General features: G+C 41.0%; 3 protein-coding genes across 8 annotated transcripts in view; 2 read left to right on the forward strand and 1 right to left on the reverse strand.

Annotated features, from left to right (window-relative positions):
* Nucleotides 1-4,276, forward strand: part of LOC105566492 (phosphatidylcholine:ceramide cholinephosphotransferase 2-like) — a 30,221-nt gene extending 25,945 nt beyond the window's left edge. For all 5 annotated transcript variants that reach the window (XM_012020547.1, XM_012020551.1, XM_012020552.1 and 2 more), the window contains exon 6: nt 258-4,276. In XM_012020547.1, coding sequence (XP_011875937.1) covers nt 258-413 — 156 coding nt within the window. In that variant the 3' untranslated portion in view covers nt 414-4,276. The remainder of the gene's footprint in view (nt 1-257) is intronic.
* Nucleotides 4,277-6,156: 1,880 nt separating this feature from the next.
* Nucleotides 6,157-11,765, forward strand: LOC105566493. Its single transcript, XM_012020553.1, has 3 exons — nt 6,157-8,821; nt 8,927-9,758; nt 10,220-11,765. The coding sequence occupies exons 1-3, from the start codon at nt 6,299-6,301 to the stop codon at nt 11,449-11,451; spliced, it is 4,587 nt and encodes a 1,528-aa protein (XP_011875943.1). The 5' UTR covers nt 6,157-6,298; the 3' UTR covers nt 11,452-11,765.
* Nucleotides 11,766-12,126: 361 nt separating this feature from the next.
* The window catches only part of LOC105566494, a 35,882-nt gene continuing 22,874 nt past the window's right edge, over nt 12,127-25,134 (reverse strand). Inside the window, exons 9-10 of one of the 2 annotated variants that reach the window (XM_012020555.1) lie at nt 21,899-21,968; nt 12,127-16,964 (exon numbers count right to left, since the gene is read on the reverse strand). In XM_012020555.1, the coding sequence (XP_011875945.1) occupies nt 16,406-16,964; nt 21,899-21,968 (629 nt within the window). In that variant the 3' untranslated portion in view covers nt 12,127-16,405. Of the gene's footprint in view, nt 16,965-21,052; nt 21,969-24,187; nt 24,348-25,134 lie in introns of those variants that run through there. The other variant, XM_012020554.1, reaches the window with a different exon arrangement.

Below are 25,134 nucleotides of genomic sequence, written 5' to 3' on the forward strand. Positions count from 1 at the left end.
AATGATTGACATTTGCATTATAATTTAGGGGAAGTTCCCTATTATGAGATAGGCTTCTAATGTGAGAGGTTTTCAACGTCCAAATTCAATCACAAATCTTTTTTCGCGACTATTAGAGCAATAAATTCACGGCGTAACCAATAGACGATGCTTGTTAATTTAACTGAAACTCCGCTATCTCATATTATAAATGTGTCTCATAATAGGGGACTTTCCTCTATATATTATCAATGTATAAGGCAATGTAATTTTTGCAGCAATACGGACCAAATAACTTTTTGGCCCGGCTCTGGTGGTTCTCCATTTTCAAGTATTTTGAGAAGAATGTGGGCGGCACAGTGCCACGACAATATGACTGGCCTCTACCCTGGCCTCGACGGTTTCTTGCCAAACACCCTAACCGAGACAGTTAATACTTGTCTTGATTTCACGATAGAGGCTGTTAAACACAAAGGAGTTACTTTTGTTGTATATATTTTACACACAAACGCGCACACACACAAACACACACACATACACACATACACACACACACACATTATACAAACGTATGTAAATTGAGGCTTATTAACGTGGAGGTAAAAGTTCGCTAAAAAATATACATGAGACGTATTGTTTTAAGAGCGATTGCACATTTATTGTTGAAGTGCATGAATTTTATGTTATTCACTTCTTCGTAATCCAATCGTAAAGTCTTAAACACAATACCCGTGCTCTTTCACGTAAAGTTATCGTCCAGTCAGCCCGAATTTACTTTTTGTTTGATTTTTATACAGATTTATACATTATAAAGAATAGATATAGAAAGAGAGAGATGAACTTTATGATATCGTAAAGATTCGGATGGAGGAAGGTATTCGAGTTAATATATTGTACAATGACACATTCGCTTAAGGCGTTTATATTTTCACATAGCTGCAAATTGAAAGTAATATACTAAATAAGTAAATATAGGACAAATGTGTGTTTTTAAAAACTCGAGCGATACTGTGCAATAAGAAGTATTTGTAATCTTTAAAGGGCCATTGTAGATAAATATTAGGATGAAATCCAAATCCTTCCTCCAAACGAATCTTTGTGTCATATTCTCGACTTGAAGCGACGTCTTGACTTCCAATATCTAGACGTCGTCGTCCCTGACTTTGCATTCGCGATACGAATTATTCCGATGAAAAACGATTTCGCAGACAAATTGCCAAAAATATACTGTAGACTCGCGTGATGTTTATGCCCTAATTAAAATTCCACCTTGCCGATTATCCTCGAAATTGTTTCCTTCGTGTTTCGTCGCAGAAAAGTATCCTAGTATCCAGTGCTAGAAGCGATTGTGCAATTTCGCGGGACCAAAACAGGAACGCTTAATAGTAAATGTTAATTCATAAAATGACAAACTCAGCATGCCGAATCCCGAGGAGACGTGATCTCCATTATATAGATGTATATCGATGGCATTGATGAAGTCTTAATAATAATATTATGTCACTGATCAAGGTTTCCATAATTTCGGTTAGATTACCTGATGGCCTGTCGCGAATGGAATTCGGACCTCTTACCTGCCATATACACAAATGATTGTCGATTCGCATTTCGATCGTATAGCCTGCCTGCAGATTTGGATAAGTTTATTCGTGAAAACTTCCTAACAGATCTTGAATATTTGAACTTCTAGAAGATACATCTCGCTCTTTTCTAGCTTCCATTAGTCGATATACGGAAAAAGTATCATTTATAGAATAATGAAGAAAAAAAAGACGAAACAAAAAGAAGAAAGTACTGAAGCGTTCGTGTTTTCACGGAATAAGATCGTCGTACGCTTGTGCATACACCGGATATTGACATCTATATATATATATTTAGTCATATATATATATAGATATATATAGATATATGTATAATTATATTACAGAGGTAATGTAACATAAATCGTGCGAGATGTAAAAGGCATTCGTGGAGAGATCGAGTTACAAAAATGACGAATACCATCAACCATCAATCTTTCGTACGATTCTCTCTTCCTTCGTTCTTCTTGCATTTCATTATAACAACTCTTTGCCTGCACTCGTTTTTTTCCATTGGGAAAATAAATGCATACTTTACGTACGTACACTATAGATTAGATCTATACTGCATGTGACGCAAACTATAGATTTATGGGAGAAAATGAACGCAGGCCTTGCATCTCTTGCCCTGCTCTTTTTCCTCGTCTGCGGAAAAAGAGTGACATGATTTAATAATGTCGATGAAAATGCCGCAGTTCTTCAAATACTTGTATAGACGATTATGAATCTCATTTAATAAGGTACAAGTAAGCGGTAACAAGTCGCGTGACTGTTTATTTTCCTAGCATCCGATGAGAAAGTCGCATGTGTGTTGTATGCATGTTGTATTGAGTAACATTTAATCGTAGCTTAAATTGCGTTAAAGGTGACTCGTTATCTTGTCCACCTGTGATGAGATCAACTTGTTGAATCTCTGATAAGAAACGCACTTGCAACTCTACCAATTTTAGTTGAATTTTTGTTGTCTCTTTTGTGTATCTAGATTGAATAAATAATAAAAAAATCTCTTACAACATACTTCGCGGAAGTTTACGTGTAAATTTATATTTTTTATCACATGATTTAATCGAGCAATTAGCGATGCCTTAAATTGCGTGTAAAGCTAAATTATTATACATATATTTTTTTATTATTCATCGGATTACGATCAAACGCGTTTGATTGAACAGAATTCGCGTAAAAGTTATAAGAAAGGAGAATGATAACAGGGAGGAGGAAATGCGATAATGTTGTTAGTAGTATAATTAACTCTTTTCCGTCTGTGATGATAAATAAAAGAAAGAATAAATCGCCGTCGTGTGATCTCGCGCTCTTAATAACGTAGCAATCGACTGGCGGATCAACACCGATGTGACCCTTACGGCCACCTGATATTTCTTCTTGACATTCAAATTATAAATGCGTGTAAACTGTTAAACATATATTTTAATAAGATTAATGTAGTTCGTAGTGAAACTTCTAACTGGCATTCGCGCAGCGCATTCGACGTGGAACAGATGAGTATTTAGGGGTATATTTTTGAAATAATATGCATAATGTATATAGGCGCATCCTCAGCTGATACGTGTATGTATAAAGCAGCGACGTCGCTAATCGTATTGTACGAATGTGAGAATGAACTAAGCCGACAGAGATGTACACATTCGAATATATATATTTGCAGAGAGTGATATGTATTGCGCGCATTTACTTGCGTGTGTATACGTACACACATACACATATACACACAGACACATGCGCGTTTCGCATATCTGCATTACTATTGTTGCTCTTCGGGGGCGGGATACGCTTCATGTGCGGCGAAAAGAATTTCGGTGTATAGAGCTTATTGTTAGATCGGCCAGGCGTTTAGGAGAACGATATTTTGGATGGAGACCTGCGTAAAAGATGTAAGCCAAAAGATTTCCTCAAGTATGCATATGTATAGATATAGGTATACGCAAACGTGACGTGTGCATATACATACTTTTACGTGTACATGTACAAATATGTATTATAAAAATGATATATTTACACGCACACGATAAGGGAAAGCTTCTTCTATTGACGGAAAAGCCTCTCGTTGATGTTAATTACATAAAAGGTAACAAGTATATATATATACATATAATTAATAGAGTTCGTATATATATATATTTAATTACAATTGTGGCACATGCACGCTCTCGCGCGCAGATAATTGCGTGTTTATATGTATATACATATATATCTATATTTTTACGTGTAGATATTTTTTGGTAACTTGTTACAATAATGTAATTAGTTAAGTATATATACATATAATATAGAAAGAAAAAAATATAGGCGTTGTAAATATAAACTAGTAGCAAAAGAGCTTTTGTTATTATGTGAAAGCTAATCAAAATTTTGTTACCGTTATATGACGTACAACAGCGTTTTTCGATTGTTCGCGCGACATAATTGCGGCTCCATGTATTAAACTCCTCGATAATTGAATAAGGGACGATGTAATTTCATTTCCGTTATCGATGTACTGTACATAAGAACATCAATGTATGTGCATCTTTATAATTATTCGTCATAAAAAAACATCGATATTATTACAATGAAGAACAAGTTGTGTATTTGGCTTTACTTTATATATATATGTGTATATGTACATATATGTATATGTATATATACACATATATATGTGTATTTATAATATTTATTACATTTTTCATATGTTGATGTAATAAAGTTTTCGGTATACTTTACTCGGACTGTCTCTACATCCCTTGCTTCCAAGATAGCCAAGTACAAATTTCTCTTATACCTCGAGTACCTATAATTTCCGACGTTGAATTTTTCGAAATATTTACCTACCTTTTGTTTCAGCTCCAAACTTTTGACAGATTCCTTGGCATAAGGCTCATTTTAATGATTCTCGTAAATCGAAAAGTGAAATAATCCCACGCAAAATTCTACGTGTGTGCAGTAATTTTACATCATCAAAAACGCGAAGAAAAACTATACCTTAATATGTCATTTTCATTCGGTGATTAGTAATTCTTATCATGGGTTAGGTAAGGTACTATCAAGTTATAAATTACTAAAATACTAAATTTTACAGAATTATCACAAATATTGTGTAATGTATGCGTCTCTGATAAATTTAATTCATTAATTTTATGCGAACAAGAAATACATGTATATACATTCGGATACTTGAATATCTCGAGAGAAATATCGAAAAGCTTCACCGAAATTAGAAGACATGGAGAATCTTGACAGTGTCGGTGGCGGTGATGTAGGACGAATTGAAGGGAAAAACGTCCCACCTCGTGGAAGCAGTTTCGGAAAACGATGGCATCGCTTCCGCGTTTTAACGCCACGTTCGTTTATTCTTCGAGGGTCTCGTGCGATGAACGATCGTCGATTCAAGTACAAAAGTCGAGGACGACAAGCGGCACCGTGCTCAGTGGTGGCTATCGTTTACGGTCGCCTGTTTGAACCGAAGGAATGGACAAGGAATCATGTTGATCAAGTACTCGAATACGGTGACAAGTTGTTCCGCGTAAGCTTGATGAGGACCAAACTGAAGGACGAAGAATACATGAGGACCAATCTCGTACACAATAAGTTTTATATTGGTTTCTACAAAGTTCTAGTTTGTATCGAGGACAGCGGTGTCCACGGCAATCTCTTTAGCCAGTCGGCTGGCTCGGATTTTGCCGAAGGCCTCCAAAACTTTCTGAAGAACAACGATTCCGGGGTGATCACCGCCCAGGGTAATTCCGTTGCCGTGTGGCATCAGTCTGCCGACGCTGGTTTTCTTTGTTACGATCCGACATCGTGCGACGAGAGCGGTCTGCGTTGTTCTGGCGGTACAGCTTGCCTCATGAGGTTCAAGTTTATCAATGATTTGCATGACCACTTGCTGAAAAATCTGAATCGGCACTGTGACTCTCGATACTACATCACTAAGGTCACCGTGTTGCGTGCAAAAGAGGTAATGGCAGTAAAATAGCGGTAGTAGTAGGCAGAGTAGCAGAAAACAAAATATTACGTTAAAGAACATCTAAATATAGATACTATTTATATAAAAATCTAATATGTGAAAAAGAACATAAACATACATCGGTGGCGTAACTAGCTTTTCATGTGCCATGTGCAAGATTTTATTTTTGGGTACCACAAGTTTTTAGGGAAAAATAATAATAAAACAAGTATGAGACATAATAATATGACAAGTATGACATAATAATTGTTGCGTCGAGAGGTTGAGCAATCTCTATACCGTTAAATAACGCAAATTTAAAATTTAATGAATTTAAAAAATTTGAAAAACTGAATTCTTTGGTCAGTTCCATTTCAAAGCCCTTCTACGCCTGTGCACCTACTGCACGTGTCTAGTTACTAGCCACTGCTGTACAGAGGAAAGTCCTCCATTATGAGATAAGTTTCTAATATGAGATAGCAGGTTTTCAACATCCAAATTCAATCACAAATCTTTTTTCGCAACGATTATACAATCTAACAATGAATTTTCCACTAAACAGATTTCACTCCAAGGGCAATAAAATGGTGGAATCAACAGATAATGGCCATTAATTTAATAGAAATTCTGCTATCTCATATCAGAAGCCTATCTCATAATAGAGGACTTTCTTCTACGTATACGTATATGTCCGTACATACATACGAAGTAAAAATCATAGGTCGGTCACGAGTGCGTCGATCGTCTAGCTGATGGTGGTCCTGTAGTCCGGAAGAGTGTACTACGATCAATTAATCCCATGGACGTAGATGATTACAAAGTGAATCACACCAAGCCTATGTCCAAGAAGGAAAAGTTGGATACGCTCGCAAGGATACGGAAAGAACCATTGACCATCACCATTTCAAATTACAGCATCGATCGTTACTTTGCCACAGAGCCGTTGGTGAATCGAAACAACTTTGACACGGGATATTTATACGATGATATGCGCGTGAACGTGCCATCTACATTTAGGGAGTTACCCGGCAAAGTAGCGATTCTTCATGGTCAGACTCACGAAGGCCACGAGATGTTCAAGGGTAAGGGCGGACAAAACGTAGCGAATTGCATGATGGCTATAGCTATGAACAAGGTGCATCCAGCGCAGACATGGACGAGATCAAAGCTGGACGAGATCCTGATGCTGGGTGACTCGCTGTACGCTAATATCAAATCTGACAAGCCGATAATAAAGACGATGACGGCTGCCGATTTAAATGATACAAAGTTCCAAATAGAAGATCGTAAACTAGTGACAAATGTCGATCTCATCACCGTGACCGGTACGATTAGCTCGAAGATTCCGTCGGTTTTGAACCTGAAGCAAGCGCTGGAAGAGTTTTTTCTGCTGAACAAGGAGGGTGTAATCGAAACCACATCAATGGCAGTGGCGATCTGGAGCGAGGATAGCTGTTACTATTTGTTCGATCCTCGACAATGCGATAGTACCGGCATCAGGATAAGAGAAGAGAAAACTACCAAAGTTATGGGGAGGGTTAGAAAAGAAGAAACCATACAGAAGGATAAGAAGGAAATTGGAAATTGCTGCGTGATTCGATTTCTGGACGTGGACTCCTTGGCTGCACTGTTCCTGAAGAACGTTGATCCTACGAGAAAGAATGACCGATTCATTATCCGGCATGTCACGATCGAGGACGACGTGCCCGGCACTCGAGCTTGGAACGAATTTCAGCCCGGTACAGCGGGTAAGACGTGGGTGTTGCGAGGAGGAATATCCAACATGGACGAATCGTTCTTAGAGGAAAATCAAGGACTTCAAGGACTTGCTATACCAGTTGTGGCCTTGGTGAGCGCGAAGGAAACGCCAGCGGCAAAATGGAGTAGCGAGACCGTCGACGAAGTGATTAAAGAGGGCGACGCCTATTACAACTGGTGCAAGTCTGCCGAAGCAGAAGAAGAAACTGACAGGTTGTTTCTTGTTCGAGACCTAAAGAAAAACTTGTATTTCAAAAATCGAAAAGTAACCATCGATGTCGAAGAAGCGACGGTTATCGGCGATTTATCGGCAACGGACGGGTCTAAACTGCCAAATCTAGAAGAGGGACTGCGCCAATTCTTGGAGAGCAAAAATTATGGAATAGTCGAGACAGGGAAACTTACGGTGGCGGTGTGGAAAGAGGAAGAAGACATTAAGAACAAGAATAAGGACAAGGATAAGGACAAAAGAGAGACATTTTACTACTATTTCGACCCGAACCCTCGTGATGCATTAGGTCAATTGTCGGCGGAAACAGATGAAGAGAATCCTGCCTGCTTGGTACGCTCTTCGGATCTATCAACGTTAGCGAATCTCATTAAGAAGAATGCAGAGCAAGATGTTGAGGGCGTGAACGATTTTATGATACACGAACTAAAGAATGTCTCCATTGGCGCGCTGATGACGAACGAAGAGATCAAGGTGGACAAAGAAAAACTGATCGTGCCGGATTTGAATAATTATTCCAATTTGGGCAACACTGGCGCTTTACTTTTGGGTACGATCGATCAGAGAAACGAAGCGGCCTTTAAACGACGGACGAGAGATAAACAGCAGGCGGCAAACTCTCTAACGGCTTTGGCAATGACAAAACTTTACGATCCTCATCTGTGGTATCGCGAACTCGTAGACGACATCTTGAGAATCGGCGATAAACTCACCATCGAGAACCTGACGAATCTACCTGAAGTTGCGATTGAGGAGAAATCTCCTAGGGATTATCCTCTCCCGTCGGAAATCGCGGAAGACTTTGTCATAGGGGTCAATCGAATGTTGATCGACCTTGAAGAAGAATCCATCACCGAGAAAATGACTGACGTGACGAGAGTGCTGGAACATTTTTTCGAGGGATATACGATGGGAGTATTTCGTCAGGGTGATGTGATGATGCCGATTTGGAGGGAGGGCAGAGTGTTTTTCACGATGGATCCTAGGGGCAGGAACGCTCAAGGTGAACCCAAAGATAAGGATGGAGCTGCGGCAGTAATGTGGTTCACCGACATCCCCTCGTTAGCCGCCACCCTTCGAGTAGTTGCACGGGAGACTGATGACTTTGTCATAGACGCCATTTCGATCGAGAACGTATACGAGACGCGAGTGGCCAAAGCACAACGTATTAAGAAGACGACTTCCGATGAAGATTTGTGGCATCATTTTCCCAAACTCGTCGACGATGTCTGGAGTATCGAGGGTAACGTCACTATGACGGACGAGCAGTTCGACGAGGCAAATCGCGGCAAGCAAAGTGCAGCCATCGCCGCGATGGCCATTGTCTTCTCCAAGGTTTCTTTCTCTCTATATCAATTAAATTTAATTTTACTTAATTGTACGATTTATCTATAATTCGGCTGCGCAAAGATGACTAATATTTAAAAAAAATGAATAAAGGTCTATCAACCAAGACAGTGGACATCGTCAGTTCTTAATGAAGTTATCGTTACTGGCGACAAGCTGCACTCGAAGTGTGTTGAGAGACTCGGCAGCGGTTCGGTACCCCTAGTAAACGAAATCATTAACGAGTTCTTCTTATCTTCTCGACGCATCGCTCTAACGATCAAGGACTGTGTTGAAGCGGGTAATCTTACCGGGAGACCTCCCAAGATTCAAGATTTGCAGACCGGAATCGACAGTTTCTTCAACAAGTACGACGCTGGCGCGTTGACCGCACGGGGAAACCAAAATCTGGCCATATGGAAGGCCGATAACGCATACTACGCTCTGATACCCGATTGGTCTAGTACAGCGGAGGAAATTGTGTCAACGGTACCGCGAGTGATGAGGTTTAAAGATACGAGTCTTCTCGTAGAATATCTTCTACGCCACTTGGGAACCGAAGGCGATTATCAAATTACCGCGATCGACGTGCTGGACTGGGATAAACCGCCACTTTCGAAGCTTGATCCTAGTCCGGCAATTCGACCGGCGAATCTGCCTCCTTTGAACGCTTACAGAAAATTACGAGGCGAGGCGCGTGCTATCTTGCGCGGAAGCTATCATCAGGGCGACGAGATCTTTCCCGAGACACTGCGCGGCCGACAGACAGCAGCGAATTGCGTTGTTGCGCTCGGCATGTCGGTTGTCAAGAGCCCCGTTACCTGGACGAAGAAGACTATGGACGAGATTTTGGCGATTGGCAGTAGCGTTCACCTGGAGACAAGAAAGTTCAGGCCCACCAAGACGAGACCGAAACCGAAGGACATTATAAGAGTATTCTATGTAGGTATGTACGTCTGTCGTATCATTTTTAAGGTGACATTTTAATGTCAATTTGAAGAAATTTATTAAGCTTCCTTCAAAATATATCTTCCAGATATCTTATATAAGAAATCTCTCAAACAAGATGCCTTCTAGACCTTTTATATAATAGACATCTTAATATATTTATCTGGTAGATATCTTTTTCATTACTTAAAAAGTTATCTTTAAAAAGATATCTTAAGATCTTTCTGACATAAATGCTACATAGAACGCTATTGTAATTTTTTATTCTTTCCTTTCCATCGTGTCTCCAAATATCGTGCCACTTCCTCCTACATTTTTGTCTGTTACTTCAACCAACTTCCTCTCATCAATAATCATAATAATATTACTATACAACGCAATGTTGAAAAAAGAGAATTAATCGAGGATGCGATCTTTTAAATATGATGTTCTATTAAATTTCTGTATTTATCTTTGTAGGTGTCAATATTTTGACCGCTGACGTCGAGCCTGATACCGTTACTGGTCTAGTGGCAGTTGTACCTTCTGCCTCGGAAGACAAGATGGGACGAGAAGAAACGAAAGAAAAGATCGACAAAGGCAAGAAGAAAGATCGTTCTCGACGAGAACTACCTCCTTCTCCAATTTTACTCGAGGAAGGCTTGCGGAAATTCTTCCAAGAAGATAATTGCGCTGGCATTCTAGTAACCGATCGCGGTATGATCGCCATTTGGAAGGATCTGGGCGTTTACTTCATGTACGATTCTAGAGCCAAAAGTGATCAGGGTCTGCCGGATTCCCGCGGAACCTCGTGCGTAATGTGGTTCGCTTGCATGGAACCTTTGTACGATTCAATCCTCGCGAACATCGATCCACAGGAGAGACACGGGACTTTCGAGATCTGTCGAGTGATCGTGAAGAACGTCGTGTTCGAGACGTTGCCGTGTCCAGGTGGTTTTCGACCGTATTTAGACCATATCATGCCACCCGTCCCAATTTTCTGCCCGATAAAAACAATCACGTTGAACGTGAAGCCGGTGAGCGAGTACAATGTCGTGGACGAGGAGTTGAGTGTTCTACGTGGCAGCCTGCACATAAATCATCGCTCCTTCAGCCTGAGAAACAGGGGTCTACAGAGTACGGCGATCGCGGCGGTCGCGGTTGTAGTGAGTCTGTTACACGTGCCATCCACGTGGACCTCCGAGTTGATCGACGCCGTGCTCAGACACGGTGACTCGCTGCACACGGACAGTGCTCGAATTGCTCGATCGGGCGACAGGAACCTTTCGCCTAGCGAGTTGCTCACTATGTTCATTGTGGGCGACTCGAGGGTCACCGTTCACATTGACCATCGCACCACCGCGGGTATACTTCACGTCTTCGATCTGTCCGAGGCGCTCGCGATGTTCTTCCGCGCGAACTGCGCTGGAATATTGCACACGACCAACCTGGCGGTGGCCGTGATGCAGCATTGCAGTAAATTCTACATGTTCGACCCGTGCTCAAGAAACGAACGGGGTGGACCGGCCTACGACGGCGCCGCATGCATGTTCAGGTGTAGCAGTATTGCAAGGATGGCCAAGATATTTGTCGCCAATTGCAATCTCAAGCAGCCGAACGTGTACACTCTGAACGCGGTCAACGTCAAGTGCCTAAATTTTTTTTCGACCACGAGAGACGTTAGTAGAGACGTAGTTACACTTAAACGTTAACATATCGAACGTATTTCTGGTGAAAATTTTTCTCAGAATATTTGTACGAATTGGTACACTTTTCAGAAATACTGAGAAAGTTTACTTTCCTTAGAATTTTTCATATATGTGAATATTTTGAAATATTATATTTCTGAGATTTTATTACATAATTTCTGAAAAAATATCTTAAACTTTTTCAAATCTTATAAGATCACGTCTGAAATTATAGAATGGGCAATTTAAGAAATCTCAGAATATTTCAGAATTCATCCATATAAAAAATTCTAAAAAAGATGTTAACTTTTTTCTGCACTTCTAAAAAGTGTACTACATTTATGTAAAAAAATCAGGAAAATTTCTTTAAAAAAAAACAAAATTATTTAAAAATCTGACTTTGAATTTACATAAAAATAATGAAAAATTTGTAAAAATTATATAAAAAATTTTCACCAAGGAGTTTACATTTTCTCTCTCTACTCGCCAAGTCGATACAGCAAGTCTCGAAGTTGTAAGTCTATGTAGGTTTGAGAGAATTTGCGAAAATATTTTTCACGACTTTCAAAAGCATGCAAAACTTTATCCCCGACGATAAGACGAACAGTGATTCGCTACTATTCGTTACGCTTATACTTCGCGCGAGACACTACTGTGTCTCTTGATGGAAATGATAAAGAATTGATACACGCGGCCGACAACGTTCTCAAAGTGCTAATTTTATTTATAGGTTTTCTTTATGACACAAATCACTTTTAGCATCTACATGAGTAGGAGTACAGGCTATACGAGAATGAATGATACAGATCGCTTATTAGTGTAAATACAATGGTTCCTTTTCCTCAATTACACGCGCGCTATCAGCCTAGATACTTAGAAAACACTGTACAACGCAGCTGAGAACTGTCGATTGATACTTTACAATATGGTACAATCACTCCTTTGAAGCGAGACACGAGCTCCGAAATCCCGACTCGATCGGCACGAGCTTGGTCACCCTCGTCACCGGGGGAAGGGGGTGTCATCTGCGACTCGCGAGAGCAAATCTCGATACTCTTTCTTTCTTTCTCTTCTCGAGCGGACTGTAGGCCGTATCGAGCGAGTTTGCTCGCATTCCGCGTCCCAAGGGTACGTTTCTCTTTCCATACCCGGTAACGTCGAACGCGACGCTTTCGCGTCTCCGAGCAGTCCGCCACCGAAAATCTTAAGCGACGTCGCCTCGTCGTTCCTAGCAGAGCGAAAAGAGAGGCAGCGAGCGGGCTCGAGATGATCCACGAGATTTTCTTTCCTCCTTAGGGAAGGAAAGAAGAGGGGGAGGTACTCCCTCCCCCCCCGTAACACTCGATTGTCTATTCTTCGAGGGAAAATCGGTCCCATTCGGCGTTACTCTCCTTGTACAAGGGTTGTTGTCATATACGCACGTACGCATTCAACGAGACTTTGCGAGTCTCGTTTCTGACTACGTCTACCGCTATTTCGCCATCGCCGCCGCCTCATTTTCTTTCGCACTCGTGAGACATTGCTGGTTGTCCTTGCCCCGTACTTATTTGATAGGAAGGTACTTCGGTTCCTCGATCGAACGTTTTCTACGCGCGAGAGTCTACGTTTTCCTTTCGTTCGAGCGCTTCTAGTACTGATAAATCTTTCGCCCTGTTCGATACCGTAGTGTGTGTATGTATGTATGTATATATAATAAATATACATACGTCATATAAGTACACACACACCCAGATCGATGCTCGCGCAAAAGTTGCTATTAAATGCCATTTTCAGTCTGTTTACTGTGTTCGATCGACAAACGAAGAAGGCGGGAAGGAAAAGGGGAGAGAGAACGATGGATCGTGTGATAGAAGGAAGGAGAAAAGGGCAAAATCGCGTCGATGGCCCATGCTTCACGATCGACGGAACTAGGTTGAATGGATTGTGTAAAAAAAAAACAATATGTATTATCGGTAATATTGGCATGACGTTATGGCACGTTTAGTTCGCTGCTATACTCTGCGATGCGTTTCTACAGCGGCTTCCGCCGTATTCGCTATAGAGACACTGAACAATTGCAGTCGATGAGATAAAAAAGACAGATAAAAGAATAAAAAAAGAAGAGACAAAAGGGAAAAACACTGGTAGGGAGAGAAGGGAACAGATATTGTCATAGAGACGTTCGCGCGCACCCTCGTTTAACGGCTACTTCCGTTTCGTGGCGCACGCGCGCGAATTCGCGCAATCTCGCACTCTCTCGTTCTCTCATTGGCACCTCCATTGCACTTTCCCATGCGCCGCAACAAATGCGTCTTATAAAACGTATTTATTTTATGTACAAAAGAGAAACTGCTCTCCGAATAAACGCTTACGGAACAATCGTTATAAGGAACCCTTATCGCGTATTTCTTTCCAGTTTAGGTGATAAAGAAAACTAAAATCGCACCGTAATGTCGCATAACGAAACGAGATCAGTCATTAACAATTCTCATTGCTTTTAAATCGGCGTGCTCGAAATTGCGCATACGTGATTTTAGCTTCTTACGAAACGTACTACCGCGTGAATGTCCTATTACCAGGTTTCAGAAATTTTTATCACTTTTGCAAAAAAATTGTAAAACATTGAATCGATAAAATAATACAACAAATTTTTAACAGTAGCAACGTTACAATGTCTCTATGGTAAGACAAGTAAAAGAACCAACTGTTCTTTTCTTATAAGACAATATTGCAAATCTTTTATAATACGATTAACAATTTCCATTGCAGTCATGAAAAAAGTAATTACTGGCTGTAATAGATTTCTCGCAACAAAAATTCGCGAATAAAAAAATATTGATTATTTCATACTATTTCACAATGTCCAAATAGTACGTTTTACATTTGCACGTTGCATTGATACGATAAACAATACATACATACATACATATATATATATATATATATAATAAAATATAAGAAAAAACGTAGAGTTGCCAATAAAAATATTTGTAACATCATTTTGCTGAAATCTAGAAATAAACCTGCACTATGCTAATGTTCGAAACGACATGCTAAAACTTCGTTAATAACGGAAAGAGAGAAAAGTAAAAAGTTAGTAAAACCTACTAGTGTTTTTACAAGATATCATAAAATTCTTTTTCTAAAGTTTTTGCCTAATTGTCATTCTTTAAGCGATTGTTCCAATGACAAAAGTTTTCTTTCTAATCCGCGATTTGCGAGGGAAACTTATTTCTCTGATGCGCACACATACGGACTATACAAATTATTTAATCCTTAAATCGCATCGGACATTGCTTACACGCTCATCGAACGATCATATCACGTTAGCGTGAACGCTCATATCATGAACGAATGAAAAGTGGGAAAATGTTTCGGGGAAAAAGAGATAGAAATTTGAGGGCGAAATGAATATATTATAAGATAATCTTCCAAAAACGTCGCTTTCGATATTGTTCGCAAGTGACTCGATACAGCTCGTTCCCATCTTTCTATGGAAGTTAATAATTTCTCTTGACCACAAGTCTTTTACTTATTAAAAAAATGTTTTCTATTTGCTGCCGATTATTGTCTTTGTTCGATCGAAAGTACGAATTTGCCGATTGATGGCAAACGTCGATCATTATCCCATTTAAGGAAATAATGAAACAACGAGAACGACATTAAGTCGATTGCAACAAGAAAAACGTTCGAGGTTTAATACATATCATTAGTCTTAATTAATATTAATACGTAGTTATTATATATTAATACGTATTAATATTTAGTAACTTAATAATATGTAGTAAACAGCATGTTGTATTCTGCACAAATGGAAAAGTTTGTTTGATAAGTTCTATAGAAACACGTTGCCCTTGGAACCTTATCGATCGTATAGCGCCATTTATTATGGTAATATTATTAAAAACGAGAAGAGAATTAACAGAGTAGAAAGAGACAAAGGAAAAATATTCGAAAATGAGCGGGGAGTTGGTAATAAGGATCTTACACGCTAATCAACCGCACTGTGTGTATAGACTTTTAAAAAAATAACAAATTGCGTATATATAGAAGATATCTTGACACACTTGATGTGTGAGGTGAGGTCGAATAAACGAATGACAATAAAACGCATCGCGCTCGCGCGCGCGCACGCGCGCGCCGCTTCGTTCTTTCTCGCGGCTCCTTTTCGCTTTACGCATCTAGCTACTTGTCCGCAATATAATTACTTTTCTAGAGTATAGTAGCTGGCACAGGAACATGACTCTCAGTCATTGGCATCACAACGTAACAAGGACTACAAGCTGCGTCACGCGCACCATCAATTAGCTTGCTTTCTCAGTCGCATTATTATCAGACGTGCACCTTGCTCTTCCCCAGCTTCGCAAGCTTACATGCACATATATTCTCTTACGCTTATATCTCGCTTACATTTGTCTTTTTGCCGAGCGGGTGACTACAACCAAATACTTGGTACTGAGTATTTCTGCACATAATATTTATTTCTGTTCGTTCTCGTTAACACGTATATAACGTATCGATCGTACTCCCGACTTCGGACACTGGATCTGTTCTGCACTTGGGCGAATGGATAAGAGCGAGGCCAGGAGAGAACGATCGAAAGCGACACTATAAATCCACAATAGCGGTACGACGATTTCGCGTGTTCCCAATCCGAATTGTCAGCAGTACCGTTCAGATTGCAGATTGCGTCAAATCCCAACGAAGCATGATCAACTAACTCGTAAGTTGACCACTCGAATTATCTTGAGGCATCTCGAAAATACTATACTCTCCTCGAACCTCTACTTGTTTCCCCCCAATCGGATTGAAACTGCGAGAGAAACGCTAGACGAAAGCGAGATCCTTGATCTCTCACCCGCCAGGTCTTTCCCTGTATCTCCGTCATCGTGTCAGTCGGTTCCTCGTCGTTCAGCCTTTTCATCGTGTGCATACGTAGACGGACCCTATAGATGACACCGCATGTAGCAACAGTTCGGTCACGTGGGTCCGGCCGGGGCTACGTAACACTGATCGCCGGGTTGGAGGGGCCCGAAGGTGCGGGCTCGCTCTTTATACACTGTCCGGTCAGCTGGTTCACGCTGAGCGGATTGTTAATATCGTGAGGATTTGTGCCGACGGGGTTGCGGTGAGGCTGTGGAGGTGGTAGCTGCTGTTGCTGCTGTTGTTGCGCCGCCGTTGTCGCCGATGTCACCGCCGATCCAGCCATCGCCGCCGCTGCCGCCGCCGCTGCCGCTGCTACCGTCGTCGCCGCTGCCGCCGCCGCCGCCGCCGACTGGTTCGTGTTCGACAAAGGCGGGGGCGGCACTGGGGGCGTCAACGGACACGGGCACGGACTGGCCAGGCTCGAGGGTGACTGTAAGACCAGCGAAGGGCTCGCCAGGCTAGATAACGCGGATAGGCCTCCAGGACTACTCAGAGACTCGTCCTCCTCGGGAGTCCCCGCCTCTCCTACGCTGCCCAGGTTGTCCTCCGAATGGTCATCCTCGGCTTCACCGTCAGCTTCACCGTCGCCGTCTCCTCCCTCCCCCATGTATCTGACACATTTCTTCTTACGTCTGCAAATAATGACGGGAAACCGATTAGTACGCGCTCGTCTAGGTGCGCTCGAAGCACGACGTAACGTTGTCTTTCGATTGCTGCAATTTCCATCTGTGAGAGACAATCTATTTAGATAATAGCATAGAAATGTTGTAATTTTTTTATTTATATCTTGGTAACTTCCTAAAATTTATTAGGCACGACGTGCTCTACGGTAAAAAGAGTGTCAATTGCGATAAAAAGTTTGCCTGGTGTTACAATAAATTAGACGAAAGTCGAACGACGTTTACGTTAACTTTATTCGGCTGTTGTCTCTGAATTTTTTTCAATTGTCTCTGCATTTCACGCCCGATATTCGATGGAATTCTCACCGTTGGAAATGCGTAGTGTCCATAAAAAATGTTACATCTAAAATTGTTATAACTAAAAAAAAAAACATGCGATTACTCGTCATCATCGCAAAGTCAGACGCACAAAATTTTCTCATCTCGAGCTGTAGTAAATTATCTCGCCTTCTAATGCCTCAATTGCTGGAGGGAATGACGATCTTTGTGCGCCTGACGATGCTTCGATTGCTCGACACTGATCACTCGCTCGCAAATGCCATGCTCAAAATTTTTGGACGTAACAAGCATAATGTGTAAGAACTTTATACGTGACAAAGGAAACCAAACTCAATTGAAATGCCAGAGGGCATCTATCGAATCGTTGATGATCCGCAAATCAATAATTCCACGGGGAACCGCGCTCGTTCGTTTATCGGCGACGATTTGTCGTGAAACGGCCAATTGTAAGACGTACCAGAGTGGATGCAGGATGTTACGTGGAACTTGGAATGTCGCGACTAAGTGCATTCGAAGTAAAATTTTCAGTCGCGTAAAAGATGGACATCGATAGAATAGATTCCGTGTGACGAGAGGAAGAGAGGCGTTTTGCTACTGCACAATTTTCACAAGTGAGCCTGTCCGACCTCGTCCTCGATAACTGCTTCGCAGTCGAGACACTTTGCCGCTCTGCCATTGGCTCTCATTATTTATCTCTCAGCTAAATCAGTTAGTTTTGTCGGCCGTGCTGCCGAGGATGACGGAAGTTGCTATTAACTCGTAGTCACACTTGGATGTCAAAGCATTACACAAATTTTACGGGAGTTGAACTCCATTTACTGCGCGACAACGAATGGGTTTTCGAAAATCTCGTGCTGGATTGCAACATACATGATTCTTTCCTTAAGGTCTGTGCCCACGATGCTAGGACTTGGTCCAAGTTCTAGCCTCGAGAAATGTGTAGCCAATCAACTTGCGGATATTCCATAAAAGCTGCAAGTTGACTGGCTACACATTTCTTGGAACTAGAACTTGGACCAAGTTCTAGCATCGTCGACGCAGGTCTTTGCACAAATCATCAATAATTGTGTACAATAACGATTAATATACGAGGTGCATATGGGAATCGTATTCCACGGATTTGTATCTGTGACTCATAAAATCGTGTTCTTCCCAAGTTATCTTTGAGAGAAATAATAATCTGTTCTTTTGTTTAAATAAGAATAAAAAATTTAATTGGTGTTTTCACACGGATATGGCAACAGCTATCCTGTTAAAAGAACTGCAATTACAGTTGCTTGCAATCCAGTCCGAGGTACAGTCTGACAATACGAAATTGCGCAAAATTTCAACTTAAACTCCATTCTACGCGTTTAGCCAGCGCGGTTCTTTTCCAAAGAAGTACCCTTAAATGGTTAGGTTTTATACTGTACGTATAAAAATATGTTATTATATGAAAAATATTGCAAAAGACAAATGATTAGATATTTTTTAAAAAAGTAAAAAAAAATGTGAAAAAGAACACATATCCGTACAATGCAATCATCCGGTCTTAATCGTACGAACTGTCATGCTAAAAAATTAAAATGTACAAAGACTTTCTATGTGTCAAACGTTCCGAAATCAGAGCAAATAACTGTTACATATGTGTGTGTGTTTGTGTGTATTGTATATATAAATATATATATATAAACATATATGTATACATAATATGATACATATTACAGATCAGCCATGCTAAGGGCAACACTGAGTAAATTCCAACTAAACGAGAGGGATAAATAAATAACAATAAGCTGTAAAGAGCCACAACAATGAGAAACAATGCGAGCATCACGGGCCACCGTCGTGCCGCTTACTATGGGGCTCCTCGCTCGTACCTTCCCACGATCCCCATTCTAACGAGCTAATATGTCCCCGCCAAGTTTGAGAGAAAAAAAAAGTTTGGCATCTAGTTACGAGGTACAGCGAAATGGCTCGAGTTATCTCTTTCGAGCGGCTGGCCGGCCATAGCGAGGACCGACGAAGGCCCGTAGGTTTCAAGTCGGGACTGACCACTGTTTAAGAAGAAGTGTTGCAGTAGAAGGGAGGCGATAGGCTTGACTAGAGATTAACATAAGTGGGTTCTTGCTGAGGCGAGGAGGCATTGGAGGCAGTGTTGGTATTTGGCGGGGCGGCGGCTGTCCCCACCGTCCCTCCACCGCCTCCAGCCCCGACCCCTGCCCCCGCGCTACTTCCCACACCGTGATGGATTATGCTCGCGTGGATGCCCATCCCCGCTCCATGCTCCACTGGGCTGCCAAAACCAACCACCAGCCATTAAAGGGGCGCTCTCTCTCGCTAAGATATATCGTCGACTTAATCCCACCTCAATCTCGCACCGTATCGTGTCGTCACCCACACGCACGTGTATACGTTCAACGTGTTACCGCTTTTCTAACACTCGATCCCTAAATCTCTCTCGTGACGGTCAAAATCGCGGAAACGAGGCCGGCGATCGTCAGCACTTGATTGTCAAGATTATCAAAACTCCTGCTACGCGATCTTTTATATTCCGCAATGCGATTGCCAGGCATTGTATCGGATCACTATTCTGTAAGAGATAAAGGCCCGTGTCGACGATGCTAGAACTTGGTCCAAGTTCTAGTTCCGAGAAATGTGTAGCCAGTCAACTTGCAGCTTTTATGGAATGGCCGCAAGTTGATTGGCTACACATTTCTCGAGGCTAGAACTTGGACCAAGTTCTAGCATCGTGGACACAGGCTTTAAGAGATGGTTGCTATCCAACTTGTTCTAACTGTTAAACATATATCGTAGATGTATCTCTGATAAGAATGCACATTTCCGAATATTAGAAAATTCAAGTTTATCAACGAAAGATGGTCGATTGGAAATTAAGACGTTGTGCAGAGATATCATGGTTGCAGTATTGCCGGCCTCGTTGTAACGAGTTTGGAGTTTACAAGTGGAACGAAGAAAGACGGCGCAAGATATCGTGATTGTTGCATTGATCAGAAAATATGTCTCCCAAGTATCCGCGCTGACGCGAGTTTGGAATTGATCTTGGCGCACTTAACAGCGCCACAAATATCCGTGGTTGCTCTACGCGCGGTTTGCGTATACCCTTATTGTCTCACACGTTTTACAATCCTCTAATAATGTCTCAAGTATCCGCGATAACGTGACCAATCGAAAGCACAATGACGTCTTATACAGGCGGTATGTAAGTTACGTGCATTCAATGCAGAGTGCAATCGGCCAAGTCCAAATGCAACAAACTAGGTGCTTCCGGTATTCCAGTAAAGATCTCAGTCTCGATTATGGCAGGACGAACAAAAAAAGGCAGTCGCACAGGAGAAATTTTACACGCTTTACGACATGAAAATTTTACACGCTTCTAATTCATTCCCATGCACGCGTTGACGAAAGGTCGTCAAATTGGCAAGATCCGTTGGCAGACTACGTTCCCCAAACGGTTAATCTGGTGATCGCCCGCGAGACTGTCGCCTTTTCTCATCGTGTGAATGAAAGGAAAGGACCGTCGATGGGATTCGTCCTCGCCCCTTTAATGAGGTCCATGAGATTCACAAACCCAGCCGGGAGTTGGGGCATTTGGGCTACGCCGTGGCAATGAGGCATAGTGTAATAGTCGACGCTAAAAACGGGTGGCTCGTGACACCGCGGCAAACTACGAATTGTGCGCTTCTAGAAACCGATATTTACAAGCCAAGTACAGTTTGGGCGTCGTTGGGCGGCGTCTACTCGCGACTAGGGAGGAGACTAGTCGCGCGTTTCATTTACTCTTTTTTTTCCCCTTTCTCTTTGGAAGACACATTTTCTGACGGTCGCGGGCAGCTTCGCACCGCGCGCTCTTTTCTCTTTCTTTCGTCGTTCGCTCTATGCTACACTTGCAGATTCAACAGGAAGGGAGTACCGCAAGCGCGAGTTGTTTCTGACACGAGACGACCCTGTTGCGTATGACGTTTCGCATCGCATCGTATCGTATCGTATTACATCATCGATACTTGTGTGTACGTTCCGGAGATATGTCATTTGGCGGTGTCTTCTCTCTTTCAAGTTCCGTATGGATAACATGTGGATGACGGAACGGATGACGGGATCCGAGACCGATAGAGATAGTGAAAGTCGAGGATACTAGAATCGTGATCGATATGCCGCGAGCAATCTTGAAGAAGGTCGTTAGTACATGTCGAAATTCGCTTGCAAAAGTTTCCGAATCGTTCAGTCGTTTCTAAAGTGCCGGGGTATACTTTGAGTAAGCTACTCGGGCGTCATTACCCTAAAGTGTTAAAGTATGCACTTGTTATATTGAGAGAAACAAAGGACTGGCGTTACGCGGAACGAACCGGGATCCTCTTTTCCGAGATCAAGGATATCGACGGACGAAGATGTTTCGTAGCTTCTACATTAATAGCGGACAAGGCACAATTTTTTTTTAAATATAATCGATGAACGTGACATTGTCAAATCACTGGCTTCCGTAAAATTTTGCACATATTTACACGCGAATTGTGTTAATCGTACGCGCGGTCTGACCGTACGATTGTCTCATCGCTGAGGCACAAGATTTATCGAAAGAAAGCTCTGCACAAAGCTGACAAACATACCTGCAGGGTTTGCACCATTGACTTTGCTGATCTAATCCGTACCTGGCACGGCACTTCTTCATGTTATTACCTAAAAAAGGAAACGGCACCGATTAGTGACAACGATCGTAGATGTCGATTGTTTGCAAGCTCGTGGATTACTAAATTCGACGTAATTACATTCTGTCAAAAGAATGACGTAGTTATTGACATCGCCGTGTGAGAAAGGTGTGAAAAACTAACTTGAGTAATCTATTACCACGTGATAGATAAAAACAGGTGATGACGGATATATAATTTATCGCCTCTGCACGAGGAAAGTGACACGAGTCAAAAATAGCGATTTTACAGGAGAGTGATATTAAACTTTCAACTTTATCCGATATCACTTTATGTACTTAAATGCAGCAATGCGAAACATTTATAACGCTTTTCTCAATAAAAGTATGTATATTTATGAATTGATAAATTATAAAAACGCAAAAACTCCTCTTTTTGACTTGTGCCACTTTTCTTGCGCAAGACGACATGTTATATCGACAAACTGTGCGAAACTGTCGTGTACAATTCAATGCAAATAACGACATAATCTACGTAGTATGGAGTGAATCAGTGCTCGAGTTTTTGCGTTAAACTTATGTTTCTGTGAATGCCAAATGAACTCAACGAATGTCAACTAGTCATGCGTGTAACAGAACGATGTTAACCCCTTGAGGTCCAAGAACAATTGTCGAAACGCATTACGGATTCTTAAGTTTTCCGTTGAAATCTTTTACAAGCTCGACATGTTGTAACCTACGCTAGATTACTTAAAACCGTAGACGTAAATTCCAGAATTGAATAAAATTCTTCTAAAATTAATACGATAAAAATTTATTTCGGCGTTACGACCTCAAAGGGTTGTAAACGATATGTCATAAAAGCTTCATCGAAGACGCTATCGGTACCAAATGTAACACATCAAAGAATAGATTTCACATGAAAGTATGGCGCGAACAAATAAAAAAATACAAGAGTGTAATTTCCATTTCGGATAATCTTATACGGTTGATAGTCTTCGAGGAAGGATCTATGCGTGACAAAGATGCGAATCATTCATTTTGAAAGCGTTGCAAGTAGATTTAAAAAATGGTAAACATTTCAATAAGATATTAAGATAAATTGATGTTGTTCTAGAGAGCGAACTTGTCACTTTCCAAATAAACGACTTATATCTTTGTCAAACAAATAATATGGCATGCAACGTTAAATTAGCTTAAAAACACGATCAAAGATCTACTCGGTTGAAATGTCGTGATTTGTATTATAAACGCAAGGAATATATCTAAAAAATATACATATATCTAAAATATTATGGATGTGAACGCTCACCGCGTGAGCGCTAGTGAACGAAATTTTCGTATGTGGAGAATAAACTGAATGACTCGATTAAAAGTGACGACAGAACGGAAATAATAAAATTAGAATAAAAATCAAAGGAATACAGGCACAACATTGAAACGATCAAAGAAAAATTGATGTACTAATCAAGAATCGAAGTTCAGAAATAAGAGAGTGATAGTGAGAGAGAATAACAGGAAGAAAAGACGAAAGAGGCAAATATTTATAAAATAAGGCAATGTGTGAGAGAGTGAGAGAGAGAGAGAGAGAGAGAGAGAGAGAGAGAGAGAGAGAGAGAGAGAGAGAGAGAACGAGATAAAAAGATAGGTGAAAAGGCTGAAAGAAAATTAAACGCTCAGGATTGTCTGATTGCGGAGTAGGTCCCTGTAAAAATGCAAAATGGCCAGCGTCCCCAAAGTTGTATACGTAATTAATAATAAAATGCATGATGTTTCTGTCTTGATTGTGTGTTTGCGTGTATATGTGTGTGCATGTAATATCCTATGCGTAATATGTGTCAATATGTAATGCAGATATATGTAGGCACGCACGTGCGCATGCGTGTGTGCACGCCCGTGCGATTTTACTAATGTAAAAGACCATATATATAAAAATCACATTTATATATATATATATATATATACAATCTTATATATATATATATATGAACGTATATGCGTGTGTATAATAATATAGTCATAATCAAATATGTGTGTATATATATATATATAATATATAATATAATATAGATATCGACCCAAAACCCCTAAGACGGGGAGGAAACATGCAACATAATATAGTGTAGCAATATAAGAATGTATAATATAATATAACAGTATATATGTAATAATGAATAGGGTGGAGGGGGCGGGGGCTCTTTCCTTATGACGAGGGGATTGTAAGAATTTGTGGAGTGAGGCATGTGGGTACCTCCAGGATCACTGTTTGTGTCTTGTTTGCGCTTCCTCTTCTTAGTTCGGTTGGTATTTGCGCGGGAAGACCAGTCAGGGTACAGCTGCATGTGCAACTGTCTCTCCCGTCGCGCCAACTCATAATACTTGGCCTGTTCCTCTCGCCCTAGCGCGTGCCACTACCGAGAGAGAACCAAACACTTTTTTGTAATTGTACATGAACCGTGTGTCGGCTAAACAATATTTTTAATCAAGAAAAAAGAAAATTCACTAATGCTACTGCCGCCACCCTAATTGCATAAAAATTAGAGTTAGCTCACTCTATTTAGAAATTACTTTTTTTTTATTACTTTTTCGTTATCTATTTCATTTTTTTTTCTTAGCAATATCTCGTTGCCTCATAGCATTTCAGTAACACTGGGGTCCCTACTTTCCGTTTAAAGTGCTAGAAGAACAGCCTAAGTTGTCCCCTCCCCCTCGGTTGCACCGCTATTCGTCGCATATGGTCGATATTAACAACCTAAGGCATACAGGGTGTCTGATAGAGTATACGACTTAGCGAGTAGACGGTAAACAATTTTACTGGATGAACAATTTTACGCGTGCGAATAAAAGAGTGGAAAAATAACGTTGGCACGTTTATACACTGAAGAAAACGTGTTTCTCAAAGATACAGGGTTACCACCTCTCAAGGGTTTTGAAGGCTTATACCCGGGTTCTGGGTTTGGTTATTATTTCTCCGGGTTGAGTGAAATGTAAAACATCTCCTTCGATAATTATCACTTTTTCGCTAAACGCGATCAACGTAACAATCTTACATTGGCCGCTTCCTGAAGGGGGACAAAATTACCAATGAGAGATTTTACGTACGAAATTATATAACCGTTATATTATTTCATTTATATATGTTATCTTAATTTAATTGTTAAAATTTTACTTTACTTCCTGATTTGAATGTAACGATAA

Source organism: Vollenhovia emeryi, unplaced genomic scaffold, assembly GCF_000949405.1.
Source record: "Vollenhovia emeryi isolate VEMERY1.0 unplaced genomic scaffold, V.emery_V1.0 DF939144.1, whole genome shotgun sequence".
NCBI lineage: Eukaryota > Metazoa > Arthropoda > Insecta > Hymenoptera > Formicidae > Vollenhovia > Vollenhovia emeryi.

What these genes read in the sequence shown, in the direction of transcription:
- LOC105566493 (XM_012020553.1), top strand. Translation starts at nt 6,299, where the DNA reads ATGGACGTAGATGATTACAAAGTGAATCACACCAAGCCTATGTCCAAG. An exon ending in TGGCCATTGTCTTCTCCAAG is followed by an intron (nt 8,822 to 8,926) that starts GTTTCTTTCTCT and finishes AAATGAATAAAG; the next exon opens with GTCTATCAACCAAGACAGTG. An exon ending in TATAAGAGTATTCTATGTAG is followed by an intron (nt 9,759 to 10,219) that starts GTATGTACGTCT and finishes TTATCTTTGTAG; the next exon opens with GTGTCAATATTTTGACCGCT.